Raw genomic sequence first — 22,670 nt, 5'->3', positions numbered from 1 at the left:
CCAACGGTCAGGACTTCAGGTCAGGTCAGGACAGAATAATAGAATTGAATTATTTGCCCCTTATGAACTGAGCTGCTGCTGCTCATGCTCCTCAGGTGTCGACAGCTTCTCTGTCACTAAAAGGACTCAGAGCTCCACAGCATCAAACTCCCGCCTGAGGAGCTTCCTGTCGTCTTTGAAATCCCTTTTACGGGACTGGTCTGTGTTTTTCTTGTTTTACTGTTGTATGTATTATTTATATGATGTTGTTTTTGCATTGATCTCATTTGTAAAGCAGTGTGTAAAGTTTGTGTTTTATATAAATAAACTTATTATCATGTGACAGTATGAAACCTGCGGCGAGCTCACCTTGTCATGGAAGATATGTATAACCAACCCGAGGGTGACCTCCGTCAGGACCAGGAGCAAAAGGATCACAAAGAACTGCAGAACAGTGAAGAGTTTGACAATGAAAACCATGCAGCCCTAGATGATCTGTTCTTTCATGATGACATTACGTGAACATCAGTGTTTCCTTGTTTCCTTCACTTAATACATGGAGGTTTTGAGGCGCTGAGCTCTCTTCTTCTAACTCGTCTACTTCTGTGGGCTTTAACGGCATCTTACATCCATAATGTTGCATAACTGCAAACCTCCTTCACTGCCCAGTCTGTCATATTCCTTCTTTCCTCTCATCTCCTGTCCTCAGTGTCTGCGCTCTGCCCTGAGACACACATGCTCACCCCCACTGACACATGGCTGCCAGCGGGGACACGAGCAAAAACACATACGAGCTAAATCTATGCCTGCTTAAAGGTCACAGGGTCAACTTGAGCTAAATTCATTTCAAACACCAAAGTCACAAAATAAGACATTTGGAGATGATTGTGGATTTGAGGAAGGCCCAGCCCCACCTGCCCATCACCCTGTGAGACTTCCTGGTGCCCACTGTGGGGATCCTCATGACCCAGGACCTGAAGTGGGACCTGAGCATGGATATAACATGGACAGTATACTTCCTGCAGCAGCTAAAGAAGTTGAAGCTGCCATTCAGGCAACATTAGGACAACAACAAGAGAAGACCTTAAACTGCTGCTAACACCTGTCACTCTCTGTCTGACAGATTGTAGTTTTCATACCGACGAGGTCTCATGTTGACTTCTGTTTGTAATTCACAACCAGACTATAAACAAGTCCTTCTTACTGCCATAAATGTCCCCATAATATTACCTAAACCAGGCATGAAGACTTCTCACCATGAACAACAGGCAGCGCTGCTCCTTAAGGGCTCCAAGACAACCAAGGAAACCGGTAACCATGGTGATGCCACCGGCTACTAACAGCAGATTGGCCGCTGACAGGGATGGAAAAGAAAGGGGAAGAGAGGAAAACTCTGCCTGTGTGAAGGACAGCCATACTCCCACTCCAAACAAGCCACATCCTCCCAGCTGTTCAGGACGGTACAAAGCAAACCAGTGTCAAATGTAGCCTCAATAATCACAATGTATCTACGAGACAGACAAGCAATGTCATCTATGACAGATACTTACCCAGAAGATGAGGTTAAAGACAAACATCAAATATTTGACACAGCACAAACACCTCTGAGACACGGACATTCTGCAAAACAAAGAGACACGGAGATCAAACAGTCACTGAAAACTATTTATTATATATACAGTATATATATATTACATTTGATTTTTCTCTGGGAACCCTCAGGGTCCGTAGACCTGTTATTGAGAACCATTGTTTGAACCACTACAATAGTTTGTGTCCTGTGGACTAACAGATATCAGATGTCACTGACAGTTTAGACCAGGAGGGGGCTGGACTATGTAAATGTGATGATTCTGCCTCTTTGTAAATCTTTGAGGCTGAAATTCTCCCATAAGCAGCATAACATTCAAATGGCCAGATTTCCATGTGTTAGACATTGATAGAACACTTTCAGAATCTGTGAAGAACTCCAAATTCCCCTGTGGAGAGTTGTTGCTGTTTTTTTGTGCACATATGTCTTATTCTTCAATCTGCCATTGTTCTAAATGCTTGTCCTATATATCGTGGTCAATTGTTAGTGGATGACAGGACACTAGAGAAAGTATCTCATCCACCAGTGGATATTTGAGGATCAGTCCACAGTCAATAGGTAACGGTGACCATTGATTTCAAACAGAGTGTACAGACTGCCGTGGCTGTGATGGTGTGTCATGCAGTTTTGATGTTGTGTTCACACGCTGCAGGATCCGGGTCATTTATCTTTTGCATCAGTCAGAGTCTGGAATGAGTCCCTGTCTTTGTCGGCATTTGTAAAATCCTAACATGGATGAACACTTATGGACCCAAGCTGATAATAATGCATCTAAAAAGCTGCACGTGCAAATGATAGATAACATGCTCATGTTTATGTGTGTGTGTGTGGGGGGGGGGCGATGTACACATGTACCACAGCTATACAGTTTGTTTCCTCTGCTTAAAATCCATTATTTTGTCAGTATTGTCAATGTACTCGTCCAGTGTAAGTCAGTGGCCTCACACAGGAAGTCAAACTGCTGACAGGAAGTAAGTTCCCTTCCCTCCTCACTAAACCTAATTATACTGCTGAAGGCATTTCCCATCGTCACAGCAGCACAGTTTCTGCTGTATCCATTTATTGTTTATTTCAAATCCACAGGACACACACACACACACACACACACTGGTGTTCATCGCTGCCCTTCTTTATGTCACTAATACACATGGTAGGTAAGACCAGACACGAATGAGAAATTTCTCTTTTTTTAAATTTAAAAAAATCCAATCTGACCTTATATGAATAAATATTCTTTTGTTTTTCTTGCTATTGTATTGATGAACAGTATGAAATATAAGCTTCTATTTTGGACGTCAAAGTTAATCGTTGCACTTAATACAGCGTGCCAGGACTGAGCAGGAAAAGCAGCGTTTGTCCGGGAGAAAACTTCAACTCTGTCATGTTTGAGTTCAAAGCATCTGTTTGTATATTTGTGCTTCGACTGCTGAATGCTGCAGAGTTTGAGTGTAAGAAGAGAAAGTGATGCAGTTTTCTGCTCTGCTCTTATTAGTAAGATTTCTGATGTTTCTACTTGAAAACATACATATGAACGAGTGAGGGAAAAACAGAGGAACACAGTATACAATAATATGCAGGTTGAGATCAGGAAAACAATCTTAGCTCACCTTTAATGTCTAAGCAGGATCATTAAGGACCACATCCATTATTCATTCATTTTAACCTTTTTTCTGACAAAGAAAATGAATCATATCATATAGAAACATGAACAATACGACACAGGATCAGAGACAAGCTGATGTCTGTGTCAGTGAGTTCTACAGTTGGTGGTAATGTATGGAGAGGCTACGCTTATACAGTATACAGCCACATGTTTTTATCTTCCTTTGTTTACTCTGTTATTTATTCTGCGTCTCTAAAAACCTGCACAATAACTCCTCGCCACTAACTGTGCATGAAGAAATGTCAAATACAAATTAAAATGGAGATTTAAAGGAATTGAAATAAATGAATTTGACCTGTTTCAGTTTCAGATCTTGTCTTTGTGATGTTCTCTGTCGTCAGGCTCCTTCTCCTCCTGGTTGGATCTTTGTTCTCTTTTCCAGATATCCTGTGGTTTGGTTCCAGACCTGTTTTCTTTTCCTCTGTAAAGTTCTTCACTGGTAGACTGTGTTGGACTGCATCACAGATTCTGAAACTTATAAAAGTGTAGGACTTAAAAAGTAAGTATACCTTGTTTTTTTTTTCCCTTCTTTTAACTCGACTGTTCTCTCTCTCAGATTATTTCCAGATGTGTGTTGCTGCCCGCCTCCCTATGTTGCTCCTCCTTGTCCCGCCTCCAACTCACACAGCACAACCTCCAAAACTCAGTCTGTCTCATGTTTCCCACATTGTGTCTCTCTGTTGTCTCATCAGTCTTATACAGTCTTACAAACACAAGCATGTACAAGGATACTTCACATTACCACAGACATTGTGTTCTAAATGTTTCAATGCTTTTTAGTCACTGTAATAAACACCAGTGTACTCCAGGTTATAAACTTACAGCTAACTGAACAGCTTCAGAGTCTGTCTCCACGCCCCCTACTGTCTGTGATCAGCAGTAATAATGTGTCTGCAGAACCAGAGACGGCCGTTTCTAACATTTATTAATTGAATGTGGTGAGTGTGAGGAAACCAAACTAAGTGATGGAATATTGTTCAAGTTAAAGAGCTAATAGAACACAAGGTCCCGCTCGTAGCCTACTGGTTTACTGACAACACCACCTCGGGACTTTCACCCAAAGGTTTATTTTACCCATCAAACCGTTTATTTTACCCATTACTACACGTCATTTAGCCGACGCTTTTATCCAAAGCAAATTGAGTACAATCAGCCAGGGGCGGAGTCGAACTTGTGACCATGATTTCTTTCGCACACAGGGTACCGGTCTTAACCACTGAGCCACTCCACCCCCTACCACCCCCTACCAGCCACTCCACCCCCTACCCCCTAGGACACGCAAGTAAATTCCACTCAAGTACAATAATAATGTACACTTTATTTTAGAGATCTTTTAAAAGCACAATTTGTTCATTCATACCAAAAATAAATCTGTTCAGGCTGAGGCTCGTGGTGAAAATGAAGCTCATGAGGGAGGAGTCTAAATTAAAGATACTCTGTCACACACACACACACACACACACCGTCACCCAGGTCACCCGCACCACCACCGGCCTCGGCACTAAAACAAGATACAAAACAAACTCAGGATTAGAATAAAGACGGGGCTAATTATATTCAAACTAAACTAAAGATATACTGCCCAGAGTAAGAACAAAGAAAATACCACAAATTACTAATAAATCAATAACTAATAATCAAACACAAAACGAACCAAAGAATTACAACTGGGCAAATTATACTCAAAGACTAAACTACATATAATTCCCCAGAATAATTAAAGAAAATAAACATAACACTACATAAATAATACACCCTAAAAATGTATAAAATACAGCAGTTAAATCAAAACAAATCTCAGAAAGCAAAACAAACAAACAAAAAAGGGGAATAACAATCAAATTATTAAGCAAAATTGATGATATCAACTAAGATATAAATAAAAAAAAATAGCGAGCAAACACAAGGCCATCATGCAGCACAAGCCACCCGCGCAGGAAACAGGGAACCCACGACAGGCCCCCGAGAGCCGAGGCCGCGGCCCTGGAACACCGGAAGCAAAGACAGCCGCAGGGGACAGCTGATCGTGACGTCATCCAGGTCACAGTTTTATCATCCAGGTGGCCAACATTTGTCTAAAAGAAATACAAAATTAGCACTCTTATCATGGAGCTAAAACAATATTTTTAAACGTCGCAATAAAAACACATAAAGGGAGAGAGAGACTCGCGCCGCTGCCACACATAATGGCATAATGACGCAGTATGACGCAGAGACAGCGCACCCTGAGCGTGGCATGTAAGCCCAGCCTTTTAACATTTAACAGCCAGACTGGATATGTGTTGCAGATATCTCTCATTCAAAAAGAACATTTCAGATATCCACAAAGGGATTCTTCCTTCAGGACAAATGACGTCACTGTTGCCATTCATTTGTATGGGGTTTATCATTACGGATATCAGTTGCAGATATCCACTATGTGAATTACTGATATCTGCAATTGAATTGTAGATATCTGTCATTCCAGTTAGAGATATCTACAATTTGATTCTGACTAGTCATAACTCCAGTTCAAGATATCTTTAATTCACCTCAATTCAAGATATCTACATGTTCCTTTACAGATATCATAAATTAAGTTTTGACTAGGAAAAATGACGTTGTAGATATCTGTAACTGGAGTTAGGGATAGTCATAATTTAATTATGAAGTTGTAGATATCTTGAAATGAATTTTTTGATTAGAGATATCTGTAACTTTCATTCTGCCTAGTCAAAATGGAATTACAGGTATCTTGTATTAGAGTTTTGACTCAGCAGATATGTGTATGCAGATTAGGCTCACCTTTGGCGGGAGCAGAGCGTGTTGTTGTTCAAATCAAGTCCCATAGAACTGACAACGCTGACGTTAGCCTCCGATTCGCCAGCTTCCGATTTGACACTTAAGGGGAAAGTTAACTTTGCTTGACACCCACTATTGTATTTGTGAAACTTTTATTTTATTTGTGAAAATGCTAAAGGGGAGATTTCACCGTTTTTGTTTCATACCTAGACCTCATTAGACCAGGTCCTGATCAAAAACCACTATACCTAGACTTCTCAAATCTGGACTACATTATCCTACAGACCCTGAAGATTCATAAAAACACACTCTCTGATTTTTGAAACCTTTATTCTATTTGTGAAAATACAATAATGGCCCATTTCACAGTTTTTTCAGCACGTAGACCACTTTGGACCAGGTCCAGATCAAAAACCACTGTACCTAGACTTCTCAAGGGTCTGTAAAATAATCTAGTCCAGATTTGAGAAGTCTAGGTACAGTGGTTTTTGATCAGGACCAAAAAAAAAGATAATCAGTGGGACAAACAGTTGCACTGCACATTCGGTAAATGTTCCCTTAACTTTCCCCTTAAAATCGGAAGCTGGCGAATGGGATGCTAACTTCCGTGTCGTTAGCTTAATTAGTGCCCTAATTAGGATGAAGCGAGAAACTTTCTTCTTCCTTTCATAGAAATACGGAAGTGTAATATTCAGATCACGTGAGTGGACTGAATAATGTCAATGTTGATGTTCATAAGTTTGCACGTACTGTTAACACAATTACGGTAATATAAGCGCTAACCGGATGTGATGCCCGGGGTGTATGTTGTTGTTCGTTCCCAGCAATAAAGCAAGAGAACGTGAAGCTCCGTGTCCTCATTTATAAGCTTTATATAAGCTAAGTAAACTCATTTAAGCTACTCGTAAATACCACAGGAAGTAAACCCACGTCTTCTTTGATTAAGGCGGGAGGGGGAAATTACGTATTTATGGATATCTAAAATAGAGCAACGTCATAATGACGTTTGAGATATCTTTAACTTTCATTCTGCCTAGTCAAAACTCAATTACAGATATCTGCAATTGTCATTTAAGATGTGTGACGAGTTGAATGTTGTTTTCAATGACTTCATTACAGATATCTCTACCTGTAGTTTCGACTCGTCACAATTACGTTACAGATATCTTGAATGACAATTACGACTAGTCAGAAAGACGTTGTTGATATCTACAATGTTAATTCCGGATAGTCAAACTTAGCGTTTAAATGTTAAAATGGCTTGCCATACCAGCCGCTCTGCAGTAGCACACAGGTGGAGGAGCGTCAGAGACGTGACGCAGCGCACAGTCCTACTCACCGAGAGCCAAACACTCCGACCGGACGTGACGCAGCGCACAGTCCTACTCACCGAGAGCCAAACACTCCGACCGGACGTGACGCAGCGCACAGTCCTACTCACCGAGAGCCAAACGAGAAAACACTCCGACCGGAAGTGACGCGTTGGGCAGGAGTTGAAAGAACGAGACGCGGGAAAACCTGCCGCATTTACAGTCCCGTAGCTACCATTGGTGATACTGCATGAGATGGAACACGTCCGTGCTGCTACAGGAACATTTATTACGTCATACAACATGTGAAAGACTAAAATCATTGAAAAAAGTACCTTTAACTAACTATTTCGTTTCATTTAATAATGGAATCTGAAAATACAGATGGTGTCCTCTGAACTTCATCATACTCTTCCCCTCCTGTTCTAACCGCTCTGGTTTGGTCAAAATAAACTCTTATTTCACTAAATGAACAATGCTTAAATGAATACTTCTTTAACAGAGTTTGGTAGAGAGCACCTGTGTGTGTGTGTGTGTGACGTATGTGCAGTTAAAATGGAGGGAAACATCTGGAAAGACTTCCCACTGCTGACAGACAGCAGAGTGAATCCTGTCTAACTTACCTCATCCCCATATTGCATGTTTTTGGACTGTTTTTTTTTTTTACAAATTCTACCAATAATTTTAACTTTAAAAACATGATTTATTTTCTTAACCCATTAGATAATAAGTTTAAATAAATGATTAATTGATGCAGGTTGTTGGTACACAGTCTTTCCCATCTCCCCGTTTACTACCTTTTACCTGAAATGAATCCTATCATTCTTGTCCTCGATTACGTGGCTGTCTGCACAGCATGAGCATTTCTCTAAAATATTCCATCTTTACTGAGTAATAAGTGAAGTTTTTTTTAAAGAAGGAAGAATAAAGTGCCAAAGGCTTCAAAACAATCCAGAATAAACTGAAAACTGTCTCTACTAAAAAGCCACTTGATCAAAGTAAATTAAAATGACTTGCACAAGGTTGTTTATTTGTCTTCACATTTGTCATTTGAACAGTTTTATTTCATTATTTCAAATACAGGAATTTCATATACAGAAGAGCAACGGGGGAGCCAGAGAATGAAGTAACTGTACAGTATTTACACATTAAAACAACAAAATTGCTCTGCAAGAATATCCTTAGGGAGGTGAAACCATAGGAAATATATCAATAACAACAAACAGATAAAAATGACTCACGGTTAAACACGGACATTTAGGCTTTTTAGATCATTTGACCTCACACTTCCTTTAAGGAAGTCGTGCTTTTTTTTATTCCTCATCTTCACAGGAATGAAATCTTCTCTCTCGCTGTCTTTTGAAGAACAAACAGATTTAAATACAACACTCCACTCAAGAGACTATCACATAGTCCTGTTTAATCTCACTGTTAATCTCACTCCGCTCAGCTTCACCTCCACTGCTCTGACAGCAGCTCTGTCATTTCAACAATTCTTCAAAAGTAAAAAAAAGTCTTTTTAAAAATGATACTGACCATGGTTATTGACTGTGTGTGTGTGTGTGTGTGTGTGTGTGTGTGTGTCTTCAATGTGGGACCTTTTGTGGCATCAACACCAAGATTTCAACTGTGATTATGTTATGGTTATGGTTAGGGTCAACTGGTTATGGTTAAGGTTCAGGATAAGGCTTTAGTTAGGCTGTCCAAATGTGTGTGTGTTTATAACGTAAATGACTGTATTTGAAGGTGAAGACGTGTTTTAAAGTTAAGATTAAGGTTAAGGTTAAGATTAGTGTCAGTTACTCAAGTCTCCAGTCAACGCAATGTCCTCTGAAGTAATGGAAACAAGTTTGTGTGTGTACTGTGTGTGTGTGTGTGTGTGTGTGTGAGAGCAGCGGAACTAAAAAAAGGAAAAGATGAATGTGGATGAAATCTTTGGATGATGTAGATTGGATTATAACCCCAAAGTGAATAATGAAATGTGGACATAGCTCTGGATTGAGGAATAAAAAATAAATTGTATTGTAAGTGTATGGACCCTGGTTCCTTGGTGGAGGTTTACACTCTAGAAGTCTCTTTCCTCGTCTCTTGAGAATAAATCCATCATATTAACACACATTTCTCATTGCTGTCACATGAACGTAATAATAAAACAGACACTTTAAAAGTTAAAACTCTCACAAAAACAAACCATCAGTGTCTGTTTGTGCTGGAACTGTGGCTCCACTACATCACTACAGTCTCTATGTCCTTGTGTTTTCATGTGTGAGTCTGGCGGTCTTTACTTAAACCTTTGCACTGAGGTTAAGCAGTTCCATGAAAGAGTTAAAGAGACTCTCCAGCCAGCCTTGGTTAGCCATGCACTGCTGCACCACCTCCTCCTGTCCAGGATCCTCCGCTGCCTGCTCAATACTGTCCGTCTGTTCAAATAACAACACCACAGTCACATACATGATATTTGACTTTTCTGCAAACCATGGCAAACAGCAACAGTTACAACTGTCTGTGAACATTTAAATCACTGTTATGTTTTTTAACTCCTTCTGTAGCACTTTGGGATGTCTTTTAGAATATAAAGTGCGTTACAAATAAAATGTATTATTGTTATTATTATTGTTATATGAAGTCCATGTAGAGCTCATGTCACAGTGAACTGAGTATGAGTCACAAAGAGGCACCCATGGTGCTTGGCAGTCTTATTTCAAATGAAAGACTCGGCAAACAAACAACATTACATTGTTTATGTTATACATGTGTTATATTTATATACACATATATATATATGTATAAATATAAACAGTTGATGTGTGTGAGTGGGTGCAGCTCCTTGCTTCTGTCAACCCATGAGAAGCAATATTTTGGATTGCTGTACATGTTTTGCACACTGCTGCAAACTGTATCTCTCACACACACACACGCACAGACCTCTGCTCAGCCAGATTTACTGTAAATGTCACATGACAGAATAGCTTGCCATTTTGTTCAACAAAAAACAAAAACTCTCCCACTCTGTTAAAACGTCCTGTTTCTGCCATTTTCAAAGTGAACTTGACACAAATTGTTTATTCAACAATGAGGTTTTTCCCTCTTGATATTGAACTAAGATGAACATGCGCACACATACACATGAAAAAACCCACAAACACATCATTTGATATGAACACAAGAGCCTCATGAGGCGCGGGAGCCACGGGTTGGCTAGGCCTGCCCTTAACAATGCGTGTTTTGCAGAGGAACTGTGAAATCCTAATGTGTTTTAAACATTTTTTAAAGATCGTTTCCACCGATCACAGAAGCAAAACATTCCATCCTTACCTCCTTCTTACAATGCAGGAAGGTGTGATACTTGTAGTGGTGAAGGGAATGGTACAGACTGTAGATCCTGCAGCTTTCTATTGAAAGCTTAAGGTCCTGAAAATGATCAGAGAAAAAAAGGTGATTCCTCTGCGATTTCAAACAAAACTGAGTGGACACATATGAGGAAAACCTCACTGAGAAAACCAGTTCACTTCCTGTATTTCCACATTTCAGCTGGATTTAGTTGTTTGATAGAAACAAAAAACACACACACACACACATCACCTGTGTATGTGTGTGTGTGTGTGTGCCTTTTCTGGCCTACACACGTTGTCCGTACCAGTAGTCTTCATGGAGACTAAAACCTGGTCCTAATTAGACAGAAACCTCATTCCTGAGGAAATGGTTAAGGTCAAAGGTAAGATATGAATTGGTGGTTAGGGTGGTGAAGGTTCGGGTTAGCCATTAACTGGTTAAGGTAAAGGTTAGAGATGACGCTTTGTTCAGTCTGTCTGTAAGAACTAAAAGATCCTAAGAACTAAGAGAGACCTAAGAACTAAGAGAGACCTAAGAACTAAGAGAGTCCTAAGAACTAAGACAGTCCTAAGAACTAAGAGAGTCATGAGAACTAAGAGAGTCCTAAGAACTAAGAGAGTCCTAAGAACTAAGAGAGTCCTGAGAACTAAGAGAGACCTAAGAACTAAGAGAGTCCTGAGAACTAAGAGAGACCTAAGAACTAAGAGAGTCCTAAGAACTAAGAGAGTCCTAAGAACTAAGAGAGACCTAAAAACTAAGAGAGACCTAAGAACTAAGAGAGACCTAAGAACTAAGAGAGTCCTAAGAACTAAGAGAGTCCTAAGAACTAAGAGAGTCCTAAGAACTAAGAGAGTCCTAAGAACTAAGAGAGACCTAAGAACTAAGAGAGACCTAAGAACTTAGAGAGTCCTAAGAACTAAGAGAGACCTAAGAACTAAGAGAGACCTAAGAACTTAGAGAGTCCTAAGAACTAAGAGAGACCTAAGAACTAAGAGAGACCTAAGAACTAAGAGAGACCTAAGAAGTGTGTTAGTTATGATTGTCACATCAGTTCAGTGTTTTGTTATATCCACTGAATTCCTGACCTGTTGCTTAGGAACACTCCTCTTGAGCCGGTTGAGGGTTTTGCGGTTGTAGCCGTCTCCACCCAGATGAACTTTGACCGCTCCAGAATCCAGCGGGTCTGCTGTCATTTTGGGGAATATATGCAAAGCCTCCTAAAAAGAGAGGGAGGCGGACAGAGGTGAGGTCCAGCTCAGTCCAGTATGTCATTTCTCTGTTGTTAGATGACGTTCAGGAGCAGTGTGGAATCCTGAGCTTCTGCTCACAGCCTGAATAAGTGATCGATCATCTCATCTCGTCTGTTTAGAGAAACACTATTGACTATCCATGACTGAAGCAATGCAGATGTTTGAAAGTGGATTTCTTTGTCAGTTTAGTGTTGTAGGATCAGCTCACGTGTTTTTATATTACTGCTGCTCCGTCATATCCCTCAGCATCGCATGAAAGCAACACACACACACAACACTCAAACATTGACGTGAGCACCAAGCTGGCAGTCGATATTAATAAAATAAAAATCCACCAACAGTGAATATCCTAACATCAGTCCTGGTTCCTCACCAGAACCTCACACCATCGCCTGATGAAGACTGTGTGAGGTGTGTTTGTGTGTAGTTTGGATCCCAGACACCTTCTTATCATATAGATGGAATCGTTTCACCTCGAGCATATACATATCTGCAACCTGTCATTTCAGACAGGGACATTTCCACCAAAATGAAAGTGGCATAAGAAGTACCATTGTTCAAGAAAGGGGACATACACGAATTTACTAATTACAGACCAGTCTCAATACTACCACAACTGTCAACAATTGTGGAGAAACTATTTAACGATAGGCTAGACAACTTCATTAACAAAGACAATCTGCTATACTATAGCCAATATGGATTCAGAAGAAACCACTCGACGGCGCTAGCTTTAACCGAGTCTGTGGAAACCATTACTGATGCTGTTGACCAGAAATTACATTCAATAGGAATATTCATAGATCTAAAAAAAGCACATTAATGACATATGCAAGGTATCCAATATTCTGAAACTAATACTATTCGCAGATGACACTAATATTTTCTGTTCGGGGGAAGACTTAAACCAATTAGTGGAAACAGTTAATAATGAAATGGCCAAGCTTCATGTGTGGTTTAATATAAATAAACTATCTCTAAATTTAGAGAAAACTAAATATATGCTGTATGGGAAAAAAGGCCGTAAGACTAGTATTAACATACAAGTTAATGGAGTGGACATTGAAAGGGTTAGTGAGTACAAAGTGCTGGGAGTGATTATTGATGACATGTTAAGTTGGAAGCTTCACACCAGACACTTAAAAGGTAAGCTGGCCAGGAGTGTGTCCATACTTTGGAGGGCACAAAAACTATTAAACCAGAAGGCACTGTACTTGTTGTACTGCGCACTAGTCTCTCCACACCTGCAATACTGTGCAGAGGTCTGGGGACACACTACAAAACCACTACTTATCCCCTGTTTATACTCCAGAAAAGAGCCTGGAGAATTCTACACTATGCCAGTTACAGAGAACATACAAATCAACTATTTATCAAATCAAAAATACTCAAATTATATGACTTAAAAAAGTGCCGCTCAGTACAGATGATGTACAGGGCTGCCAACAAAAAACTCCCTCACAATCTACAGATATTATTCCTGACCAGAGGGGAGGGGCACAATCTAAGAGGGAACATGATGTTCAGGCAGAGAAGGGTAAGAACTACATTAAAATCCTTTACCGTATCGATCACGGGGGTCAGACAGTGGAATAATCTGGATGAGGAGATGAAAAAATCAGCAAAACTGAGTGTATTTAAAAAGAACTATATTAAAAAAGAAGTATATTATATTATATATATATTATATTATATATATTTAAAAAGTGTAGATATGACTATTAATTGATACAGAATGACCCAGGAAGAAAGTATGATAAAGGTCAGAGACAGAAATCTGTAGAGCAAATGTAACCAAACAGCAGCTGACATTGATACAAATGTCAACACATGCCCCTGTGAATCGAGCCACTACAGACAATCAATTGATCTAAGATGGAACTGCTAAGCTGGTCACTGACTGCGATCGACAGAGTGTTCTCAACAAGAAGTGCAGGTTCTGGTGAACCCAGTTGCCCAGATGGGACCTTCATGGCTGGCTACATTCAGGACGGATGGGATGAGTGGAGAGTCGTGTGCCTTGCCGCCCTGGATGAAGAGGATGTCGAGGATGTGTACGAATGGAGAAGCAAAGCGAGGCCGACGCTACAGATGAGATGGAAACTCAACGAAACGGGCTCTCACACCATCCAAGTTAATAGTTAACCTGATGAATTGATCTCTATTGATTGGATCATTTTGTGACTCTGAGTGCTACCTGATGCTGAAACATGTTTTGTCAAAATGTCATAAGAAAAAGAAAAATCTTTTAGTATGATGAAATGATGTATTCTGTGGGTAATGGGGGCGGGACTAGACAAGCTTTCGCTTCTCCCGCTTTCCCTTTCGGTTATGTGTATTGTGTGAACTACACTAAGATGATGTGTGATGATGAGTGACTTGACTGACATGACCGAAATAAACATATAAGTAAATAATCATCCATATACAGGTTTACCTGGTGCTGAGCGCTCATGGTGACTCTCCTCAACACTCTCTTCTTCTGTTCACTGAGCAGACTGTCAATCTTCCTCATGGGTGGAAGGTACAACTCATCTGAGGAGTCAAAGTAGCAGAACATCGATTTACATTCATCACTGTCATGACCTTTTATTCAAATGTATTACAATGAAACAAATACAATCAAGTGATTGAAGGTTTTGACTGTACGTCATCAACAACACTAATTATCTTTATTTCTCCACCCATGACTCATCATTCTTAATCTCCACACATGACTCATCATTCTTGATCTCCACACATGACTCATCATTCTTAATCTCCACACATGACTCATCATTCTTAATCTCCACACATGACTCATCATTCTTGATCTCCACACATGACTCATCATTCTTGATCTCCACACATGCCTCATCATTCTTAATCTCCACACATGACTCATCATTCTTGATCTCCACACATGACTCATCATTCTTGATCTCCACACATGACTCATCATTCTTGATCTCCACACATGACTCATCATTCTTGATCTCCACACATGACTCATCATTCTTAATCTCCACACATGACTCATCATTCTTAATCTCCACACATGACTCATCATTCTTAATCTCCACACATGACTCATCATTCTTAATCTCCACACATGACTCATCATTCTTAATCTCCACACATGACTCATCATTCTTAATCTCCACTCAAACAGACATGAGGATGTTTATTACAGTATCAGAGGTGAAATCTACATCTACACAAACCATGACGCCAGTGATACTGTGAGAGATTATTGTTTTTTTCTTAGCAGTTTTATGAGCCAGATTTCTGGATTACTGTGGTCATTTCACATGTACTGCCACCTGTTGACAAAACAAAGGCATTACATTAGATCACCAACCAGAGAGTTGGTCCTGTATTTGGCTCAGAGTGAGAGTAGGAGGCAAAGCTGCTTTACTCTACCCTTAGGAGCAATGTGGGGTTGCTCAAGGACACATCAGCACGTGGACTAGCGGAGCCTGGAAACGAACCCCACAACCTTCGAGTCGAAAGACATGACTCTTTTGCAGCGTGCCTGTAGTGACTTGTTCTTAAAATAAAACAACAAAACGAATCTAAGCCACTTGAGGGGGCTGCTGTACTGGTACTCGTAGTAGTTGACGTGTCGTCTTCCGGGTCCAATGAATGAATTACAAACAAGATCGTCGGCGGCGGTGTGCGGCCCAGTCAGCAGCACACCTGCAGAGTAATTACCTACTGTGGCCTTCAAGTAGGTATGGCTCTAACAGTGCCTGTTGTTGTGTTTCCGGTCTAGCTCGATCCGCTGTGGTTGTAGTTTTTCTAACGTCACTAGTTAAAAAGAACGTTAATCTCACCGTTTAAATGGGTTTGTGTTGGTGTTTAACTGACATGATTCACCTCAGTGATCCAAATGTTCTGAATGAGACATGATACTGCTGAACAGGAAACACTTTTAAAGACCATGGAAAGAATTCCCTCTCCACACAAAATCACATCTGTAAATACATGTGAAAGGGATTTCTGCTGCTGTTTGAATTCAGAGTGCTCACCATCAGTGTCCTCCAGAGCTTGGATCATATCAGGATCAAGTGCTGTGCTCACCAGCATCTCCACATAACTCCTGAACATCTCCCTCATGGCCCGACTGTTGACTCCACCTCGCACCGGTCCTGAAACACAGAGACGGCACTCTGAGAAACAGACCTTCACTCTGATCGTGTACTGAAACGTGATCGACACTGTCTTTACCGTGTGGTCCCATGCAGACCATCGCCCTGGTTAAAAACATGGCTGCCAGCAGGAAGGAAAAGGGAAAACAGATTTTAGCCCCTAAAAAGGCTTACCTAATTAAAACTGATTACTATTTCATATTAAATGAAAAAAATAAAACACACCCAATTTAAGTTCACAGCTTTGTCTCACAGTGAGCCTTTTAAAACCGTCTGTTCCATTCAAACCATTATCGCTCATGACAGGACAGACCCGCCCCTGTGCTGCCGCCGCTGCACACACACACACACACACACACAAGGTTTCAGAAGACCCGCCCCTGTGCTGCCGCTGCACACACACAAATGCTCCCTTGGTCAGGTCTGATAGTGCAGCATAAAAACAGAGTTGTAATGTAATGAAGTACAAATACTTTGTTACTATGTTCACATATCTGTACTTTACTACATTTCCTAAATAAAATGCGTACTTTTACTGCAATACACCGTCTTGTTACTACAAAATAAAAGTGGAGTCTTTGACGTAATGCCTGTGTGTTGTTGCTGGTTGATTTCAGCTGCACCAGCACAACTTAAAACACACAGCAGCTGAGCAGACAACCCATACTTTTACTTTTACTTCTAAAACAACATTATTTTTGATACTTCAGTAAATGTCAGGTACTTTCAGACTTTAAGATACTTAAAGTATCGCTTTCTGCCTAAAAATGACGCTCCACTGTTTGTGTTGACAAAGACCAAACAGAGGCTGAACAATAGGTCTCTCTGTGTGAACTCTCTGTGTGAACTCTGTGTGTGAACTCTGTGTGTGAACTCTCTGTGTGTGAACTCTGTGTGTGTGTCACACAGGTCAGAAGAGTTACAGTGATGGAGGCAGCAGCTGTTTTTCACTGCAGCACAAAGCACTGAACATGTTTTTGTCATTTTGTTACGAGGCTGAAATCTGTTCCACTTGTGTTGTCACTCAGTGACATGTGACCCGTGCTGACCTTCGTCGTCACTGGGTGGAGAGGAGTCGGACTCTGAAGAGGACGACTGCACCTCCTTCAGCCACTTCTTCCTCTTCTTAGGAGGAGGCTCCACATTTGCCTTTGAAGTCCTGGCTCTGGAGAAATGCTCCATCTTGTCTCCTTCTCTCTTCACCTCCTTCAACCGTGCAAACTCCACAGTACCGTCTCTCCTCATTCGTTCCTCTCTCTCCCTCTTCTGTCCATAATCTCCCACTTTCTCCTTCTCTTTCTCTCTCAGTCTTCCACTCTTTTCTTTTTCCTTCTCTATTACATTCTCCATCTGCTCTTGGTCTTTCTGTTCTCTTGGGTCCTTCTCCTTCTTCCTCTCTCTTTCTCTTCTTTCTGTCTCCTGCCTCTCCCTCTCCTTCTGTTCCATCTCCAGTCTTTCCTTTTCCTTTCTTTCTCTCTCCCGTCGCTCTTTCTGTTCTCTTGGGTCCTTCTCCATCTTCTTCCTCTCTCTATCTCTTCTTTCTGTCTCCTGCCTCTCCCTCTCCTTCTGTTCCATCTCCAGTCTTTCCTTTTCCTTTCTTTCTCTCTCCCGTCGCTCTTTCTGTTCTCTCTCCTGTCTTTCCTTTTGTTTCCGTTCACGCTCCTCTCTCTCTCTATCTTTCTGTTCTCTCTCCCATCTATCCCTGTCTCTTTGTTCTCTCTCCTGCTTCTCCCTTTCTTTGTTTTCTATTTCCTCCCTTTCTTTCTGTTCTTTCTCCCGTCTCTCCGTTTCTTTTCTCTCCCAGTTCTTACGCTCCCTCTCATTTTGCCGTCGCTCCCTCTGCTCCCTGTCCCTTCTTTCACTCTCTGTGTCCCATTCCATTTCTCTGTGTATTCCACTTTTCTCAGTCTCCTTTTGCTGTTTCTCCTCTTTTTCTCTCTCCTCTCTTTCCCTGTGTTCCATCTCTCTTTCCTTCTGTCTCTCCTTGTCTCTGTCCTCTCTCTCCAGACGAGGCGGTGTTTGATTGTGAAGTGCAGCAGACTGTTTGGGTGCCGACTGTCGTCTGTCACAGAGAAAGATTAACAGGCCACAGTCAAGTGTTGAGGATGGAATAAAAGAAAGAAAAAAGAAAGAAAGAAAGAAAGAAAGAAAGAAAAAAGAAAGAAAGAACGCGGGTGAAAGGCAGCAGCCTCACCTCAGGGTCAGACCAGCTCGGTGCCACGGCTTCCGCGAACACACTCTGACGTAGTCTTTTTTGTTGATGTTCTCCAGGAACTTCACATACAAACGCTGGTAGCGCATTTTGGCATCACCAAAGTAACCCAGATACTGAGGGAAGAGACATAAGAAAGAAGGATTAGAATGATCTAAATCTTCTATCCATGATTAAAACCCGGGTCTGTGTGCACACCACATCCTCTCCATGTAGAACGTTTAATGAATCTCATCTCTGACACATGCTTTCATTTAGTGATAAAGAAGTGGGTTGAATGTAGAGCTGAAACAATAAATCAATTATTAAATGAATCAATCGATTGATCGCTTTGATGTATAAGAATATTTAACAAAGAAATCATTAAAAGTGAATCATTTTAGTTTGTGGACGTTTGAGAACATCATCATTTCCAGGTTTGATGAACACGATCAACATTTTTTAAGGTTTTCTGAGGTTTTATGGACCAAACCATTCATCGATTCATCGAGACAATAATGGACAGATGAATCCATGATGAAAATAATCATTGGTCGCAGCTCTAGCTGAACAAGGCTCTGACACATACAACACACTGATGTCTGATGGCAGACTCACATTACTGGTTGCACAGAACTGCCTTTGACCATCTTTTATCTCTGGACTGAACTTCTGCAGCAAAGCTTTCTGTACCCTCCAGATGGGCGGGGGCTCCCGGCCAGTCTGCAAAGCAATCTGGTTCCACAAACAGAGTTTATATCATTGTCATATATCATTGTTTATACCATCTGTGCAGAGTCTCACCTTAAGCGTCCCAATGTCCTCAGTTCGAACCACAAACTCGTCCCGCTCTCGGTAGATTCCTTCGCCTCCACTCTCGCTGTCTTCCTCCTCACTCTCGCCTGCGATGGCAGCATCAGTCTGCTTCTTTGCCAGGTGGAGAGAGGTCAGACGCTGAGATGCTGGGGCTTCTTCTGGGGTTGAGGGTGATGATGGTGGAGAAGACGATGAGGAAGGCGAGGAGGAGGAGGAAGGTGAAGAGGGCGAAGGCTGCCCCGCTTGAGGCTCCTGGTCTTGATCAGAGGATGATGGAGGGACTGAGTGGCTCACGGGGAGGACGGACAGTAGAGCTGGAGGAGATTTGGAGGGAGAAGGAGAGGAGACTGCAGCTGGAGCTGGTTGGGAGGAATGATAAGTTGGACTTGTCGTCGTCTCCTCCTCCTCCTCCTCCTCCTCCTCCTCCTCCTCCTCCTCCTCCTGCTGAATCAGCTCCGCCGAGGCTATAGAGAGACATGGGGGACGGAGGGCCGAGGGTGAGGGTATATTTGGTGGCACTAGCAATGTTGGAGGTGCAAGAGTAAGTCCTGGTCCAGACGGACAATCTGAAATACAGAGGGAGGTGATTTAAATACTGACAGTTTTCAAGGACACATCTGAAACCTTTACCTTTAACAGAACCCTGTTATCACCTGTGCTGTCAAGACAAAAAGTGCCAATCTGTGCCAATCTGTGCCAATCTGTGCCAATCTCAGCTGATCACAGCTCACTCACACACACACACAGACAAACATTCACACCACGCACACACAGGGGGAGAACTCCACGCAGAAGTTAAAGTTTTAAAATAACTTTGCTTACAGCACAGAAACATAGACATAGACACTCACATATCCAGGTTACTTCAATAAAGGTCAAAGATACCTAACCTAATGTTGCAGCACGTTTCTGAGCTCTCAGCAGCAGAGAACCTCAAATCAAAGAGTTTAAAATCAATTTTTAATCAAATCATGGCCCAAGAAATTCTGAAGAGGTGAGATTCTGAAAGATTCACGTCTCAGGTTATCAACTGTCTGAATTTCCACAGTAATGTCACAATTAGTCATAAATGATCACCATCAAATCAAAATAACCCGTCACACACCCCTGATTTATCAGCATGTATATTATAGATGTATATATATATATATATATATATATACACTAGAACTGAATAGAGTTGGATAGAATATCAGTTTTTTTCTAGACCAGCAGTAAAAGCTAATTATTAGTTGTTTTTCTGTTCCAAATCAAACAATTAGCATAAAGAATACTAGTTTTTCTTCTTTTCCTCGCCCTGTCATTGTCTGACTATAATTCATGATCCATGTGTTGATGCTATGAAGGCGGGGCCTTCTGTCCACAGTCAGAATTCATGGCACTTTTCACAGAATTGTTAGTTGTTTTCAGAAGCCCCGCCCTCTGCTGATCCTCTGCTGATGTCATGATCTCATCACTTATTTGTCAGCGTCTGTTTTCAGAGATTATTTGAAAGTAACACACACATTTGTGCTGATGACACAGACTCAGCTATGATGTCACTGTCTACAGTCTCATGCACACGTTACCTTCCTCCTCATGAACTTCCAGAGCGTTGGTGTCAGACTCCCTCTGCTCCTCCTGCTCCTCCTGCTCCTGCTGGGATTCTTGCTGCAGTTTCTGTGGATTGTCTGAAGTCTCCTCTCCTCCTCTGTCTTTCTCCTCCTTCTTCTCTCCTCCATGCTCAGACTCCTCCTCCTCCTGTTCTGGATTAGACGATGGGGAGAGCAGCAGGTTTTGCTCCTCCTCTGTGCCGTGTTGACTGTATGGACACGCCTCCTCTTTCCCGTTCTCCATGCAAGTGACGAAGGTGGGTATGGCAGGTAGGGGCGGGCTGACTGACGGCTCCTGTGGGGTAGGTGGGGTGAGAGGGGGCGGGGCCTTGGCCATGGCAGAAGCCATTGCAGCAGCCAGAGAATGTGGGGTGTCATACAAGGCAGAAATGGCAGATGAGATGCTCTTCTGCAGGTCCTGGTTCTTACTCACCGAGTCCTCCTCATCTGAGGAGAAAGAGGGCAGAGTCTCCAGATTACCCTTCAGCTCCTCATCCAGAGGCTTGCAGGGACTCGGGCAGCTGCTGAGATCCAGGTCCTCAGCCTCACCCTGCTCCTCTTCACTGAACGTGCCTGGAGGCTGAGGAGGAGCTTGTCGTAGAGGAGGAGGAGCTGGAGATAAGGGGTTCAGGGGTCGTGGCTCACCGCCGTCATGTTCCGACTTCAGGTCTGACTCTTTCTTACCAGCTTTCAGGAAGTCTAGAAAAGAGGCCATGAAGCCGGGTTTGAAGTCAAACGCCTTCTCATCAGTCTGCAAACAAGGTCAAGATCAAGGTCAAGGTCAAGGTCAAGGTCAAATGTATGTACATTTAAACATAACCCCTGTCGCCCCAATGTGCTTTACATGCTTAAACAAAGATGAAGGAAAACACAGTAATATAAAAGATGAGTAAACACAACAGAGAGACAACAGAGAAACAACACAACAGAGAAACAACAGAAACAACACAACAGAGAAACAACACAACACAGAAACAACAGAGAAACAACAGAGAAACAACACAACAGAGAAACAACAGAGAAACAACACAACAGAGAAACAACAGAGAAACAACACAACAGAGAAACAACACAACAGAGAAACAACAGAGAAACAACACAACAGAGAAACAACACAACAGAGAAACAACAGAGAAACAACACAACAGAGAAACAACACAACAGAGAAACAACAGAGAAACAACAGAGAAACAACAGAGAAACAACACAACAGAGAAACAACAGAAACAACACAACAGAGAGACAACACAACAGAGAAACAACAGAGAAACAACAGAGAAACAACACAACAGAGAAACAACAGAAACAACACAACAGAGAAACAACAGAGAAACAACAGAGAAACAACACAACAGAGAAACAACAGAAACAACACAACAGAGAAACAACAGAGAAACAACAGAGAAACAACACAACAGAGAAACAACAGAAACAACACAACAGAGAGACAACACAACAGAGAAACAACAGAGAAACAACAGAGAAACAACACAACAGAGAAACAACAGAAACAACACAACAGAGAAACAACAGAGAAACAACACAACAGAGAAACAACAGAAACGACACAACAGAGAAACAACAGAAAAACAACAGAAACAACACAACAGAGAAACAACTACCCATTACAATTCTAAATACACAAATAAATAAAAGCTCCACTGTAGACCAAAGCAGTTGTGGGCAGCCCGACTATAGTTCCACAGAAAAGGCTCCTCCCCCTCCAGATTTAAGCCTGGAGCTAAGAATGGTGTCCAGGAACCGCAGAGTTGTTGACCTCAGTGCTCTGAAGGTGCAACAACCATTTAAAAACAAGTTTTCCTCACACGTTTGTAGTAGGTTGAAAAGTTGGGGTATCAATAAAGGCTAAATATGAATTAGTGAAATAGAAACAGATTGACATTGTGAAACACATGTGGAGGATGAATGTGTGAACTGATGAGGAAACCACAACAATCGTCCACTTAGTCCAGTGGTCCAGTAATAGAAGGAAGCAACAAACTGCTACTGGTGCTCTTTATCGTTGTTACGTAC

At 41.6% G+C, this 22,670-nt stretch overlaps 2 protein-coding genes and 1 long non-coding RNA gene across 3 annotated transcripts in view; all 3 read right to left on the bottom strand.

Moving 5' to 3' along the window:
* The window catches only part of tspan4b (tetraspanin 4b), a 7,857-nt gene extending 3,417 nt beyond the window's left edge, over nucleotides 1-4,440 (bottom strand). The window contains exons 1-4 of the mRNA XM_058652809.1: nucleotides 3,529-4,440; nucleotides 1,530-1,599; nucleotides 1,236-1,427; nucleotides 349-423 (exon numbers count right to left, since the gene is read on the bottom strand). Of these exons, the coding sequence (XP_058508792.1) occupies nucleotides 349-423; nucleotides 1,236-1,427; nucleotides 1,530-1,598 (336 nt within the window). The 5' untranslated portion in view covers nucleotide 1,599; nucleotides 3,529-4,440. The remainder of the gene's footprint in view (nucleotides 1-348; nucleotides 424-1,235; nucleotides 1,428-1,529; nucleotides 1,600-3,528) is intronic.
* A 91-nt stretch (nucleotides 4,441-4,531) lies between these two features.
* Nucleotides 4,532-7,365, bottom strand: LOC131475653 (uncharacterized). Its single transcript, XR_009242523.1, has 2 exons — nucleotides 7,285-7,365; nucleotides 4,532-5,308 (listed from the first exon to the last, which is right to left on the bottom strand). It is a non-coding gene; the product is annotated as an uncharacterized LOC131475653 (long non-coding RNA).
* A 962-nt stretch (nucleotides 7,366-8,327) lies between these two features.
* The window catches only part of prr12b (proline rich 12b), a 35,079-nt gene continuing 20,736 nt past the window's right edge, over nucleotides 8,328-22,670 (bottom strand). The window contains exons 7-16 of the mRNA XM_058652876.1: nucleotides 20,613-21,387; nucleotides 19,033-19,610; nucleotides 18,847-18,963; nucleotides 18,232-18,365; nucleotides 17,087-18,099; nucleotides 15,918-16,037; nucleotides 14,345-14,442; nucleotides 11,743-11,874; nucleotides 10,640-10,735; nucleotides 8,328-9,744 (exon numbers count right to left, since the gene is read on the bottom strand). Coding sequence (XP_058508859.1) covers nucleotides 9,610-9,744; nucleotides 10,640-10,735; nucleotides 11,743-11,874; nucleotides 14,345-14,442; nucleotides 15,918-16,037; nucleotides 17,087-18,099; nucleotides 18,232-18,365; nucleotides 18,847-18,963; nucleotides 19,033-19,610; nucleotides 20,613-21,387 — 3,198 coding nt within the window. The 3' untranslated portion in view covers nucleotides 8,328-9,609. The remainder of the gene's footprint in view (nucleotides 9,745-10,639; nucleotides 10,736-11,742; nucleotides 11,875-14,344; nucleotides 14,443-15,917; nucleotides 16,038-17,086; nucleotides 18,100-18,231; nucleotides 18,366-18,846; nucleotides 18,964-19,032; nucleotides 19,611-20,612; nucleotides 21,388-22,670) is intronic.

The sequence above is a fragment of the Solea solea genome, chromosome 16 (genome assembly GCF_958295425.1).
Source record: "Solea solea chromosome 16, fSolSol10.1, whole genome shotgun sequence".
NCBI classification, from domain to species: Eukaryota; Metazoa; Chordata; class Actinopteri; order Pleuronectiformes; family Soleidae; genus Solea; species Solea solea.
This window is presented reverse-complemented; position numbering and strand designations above follow the sequence as displayed.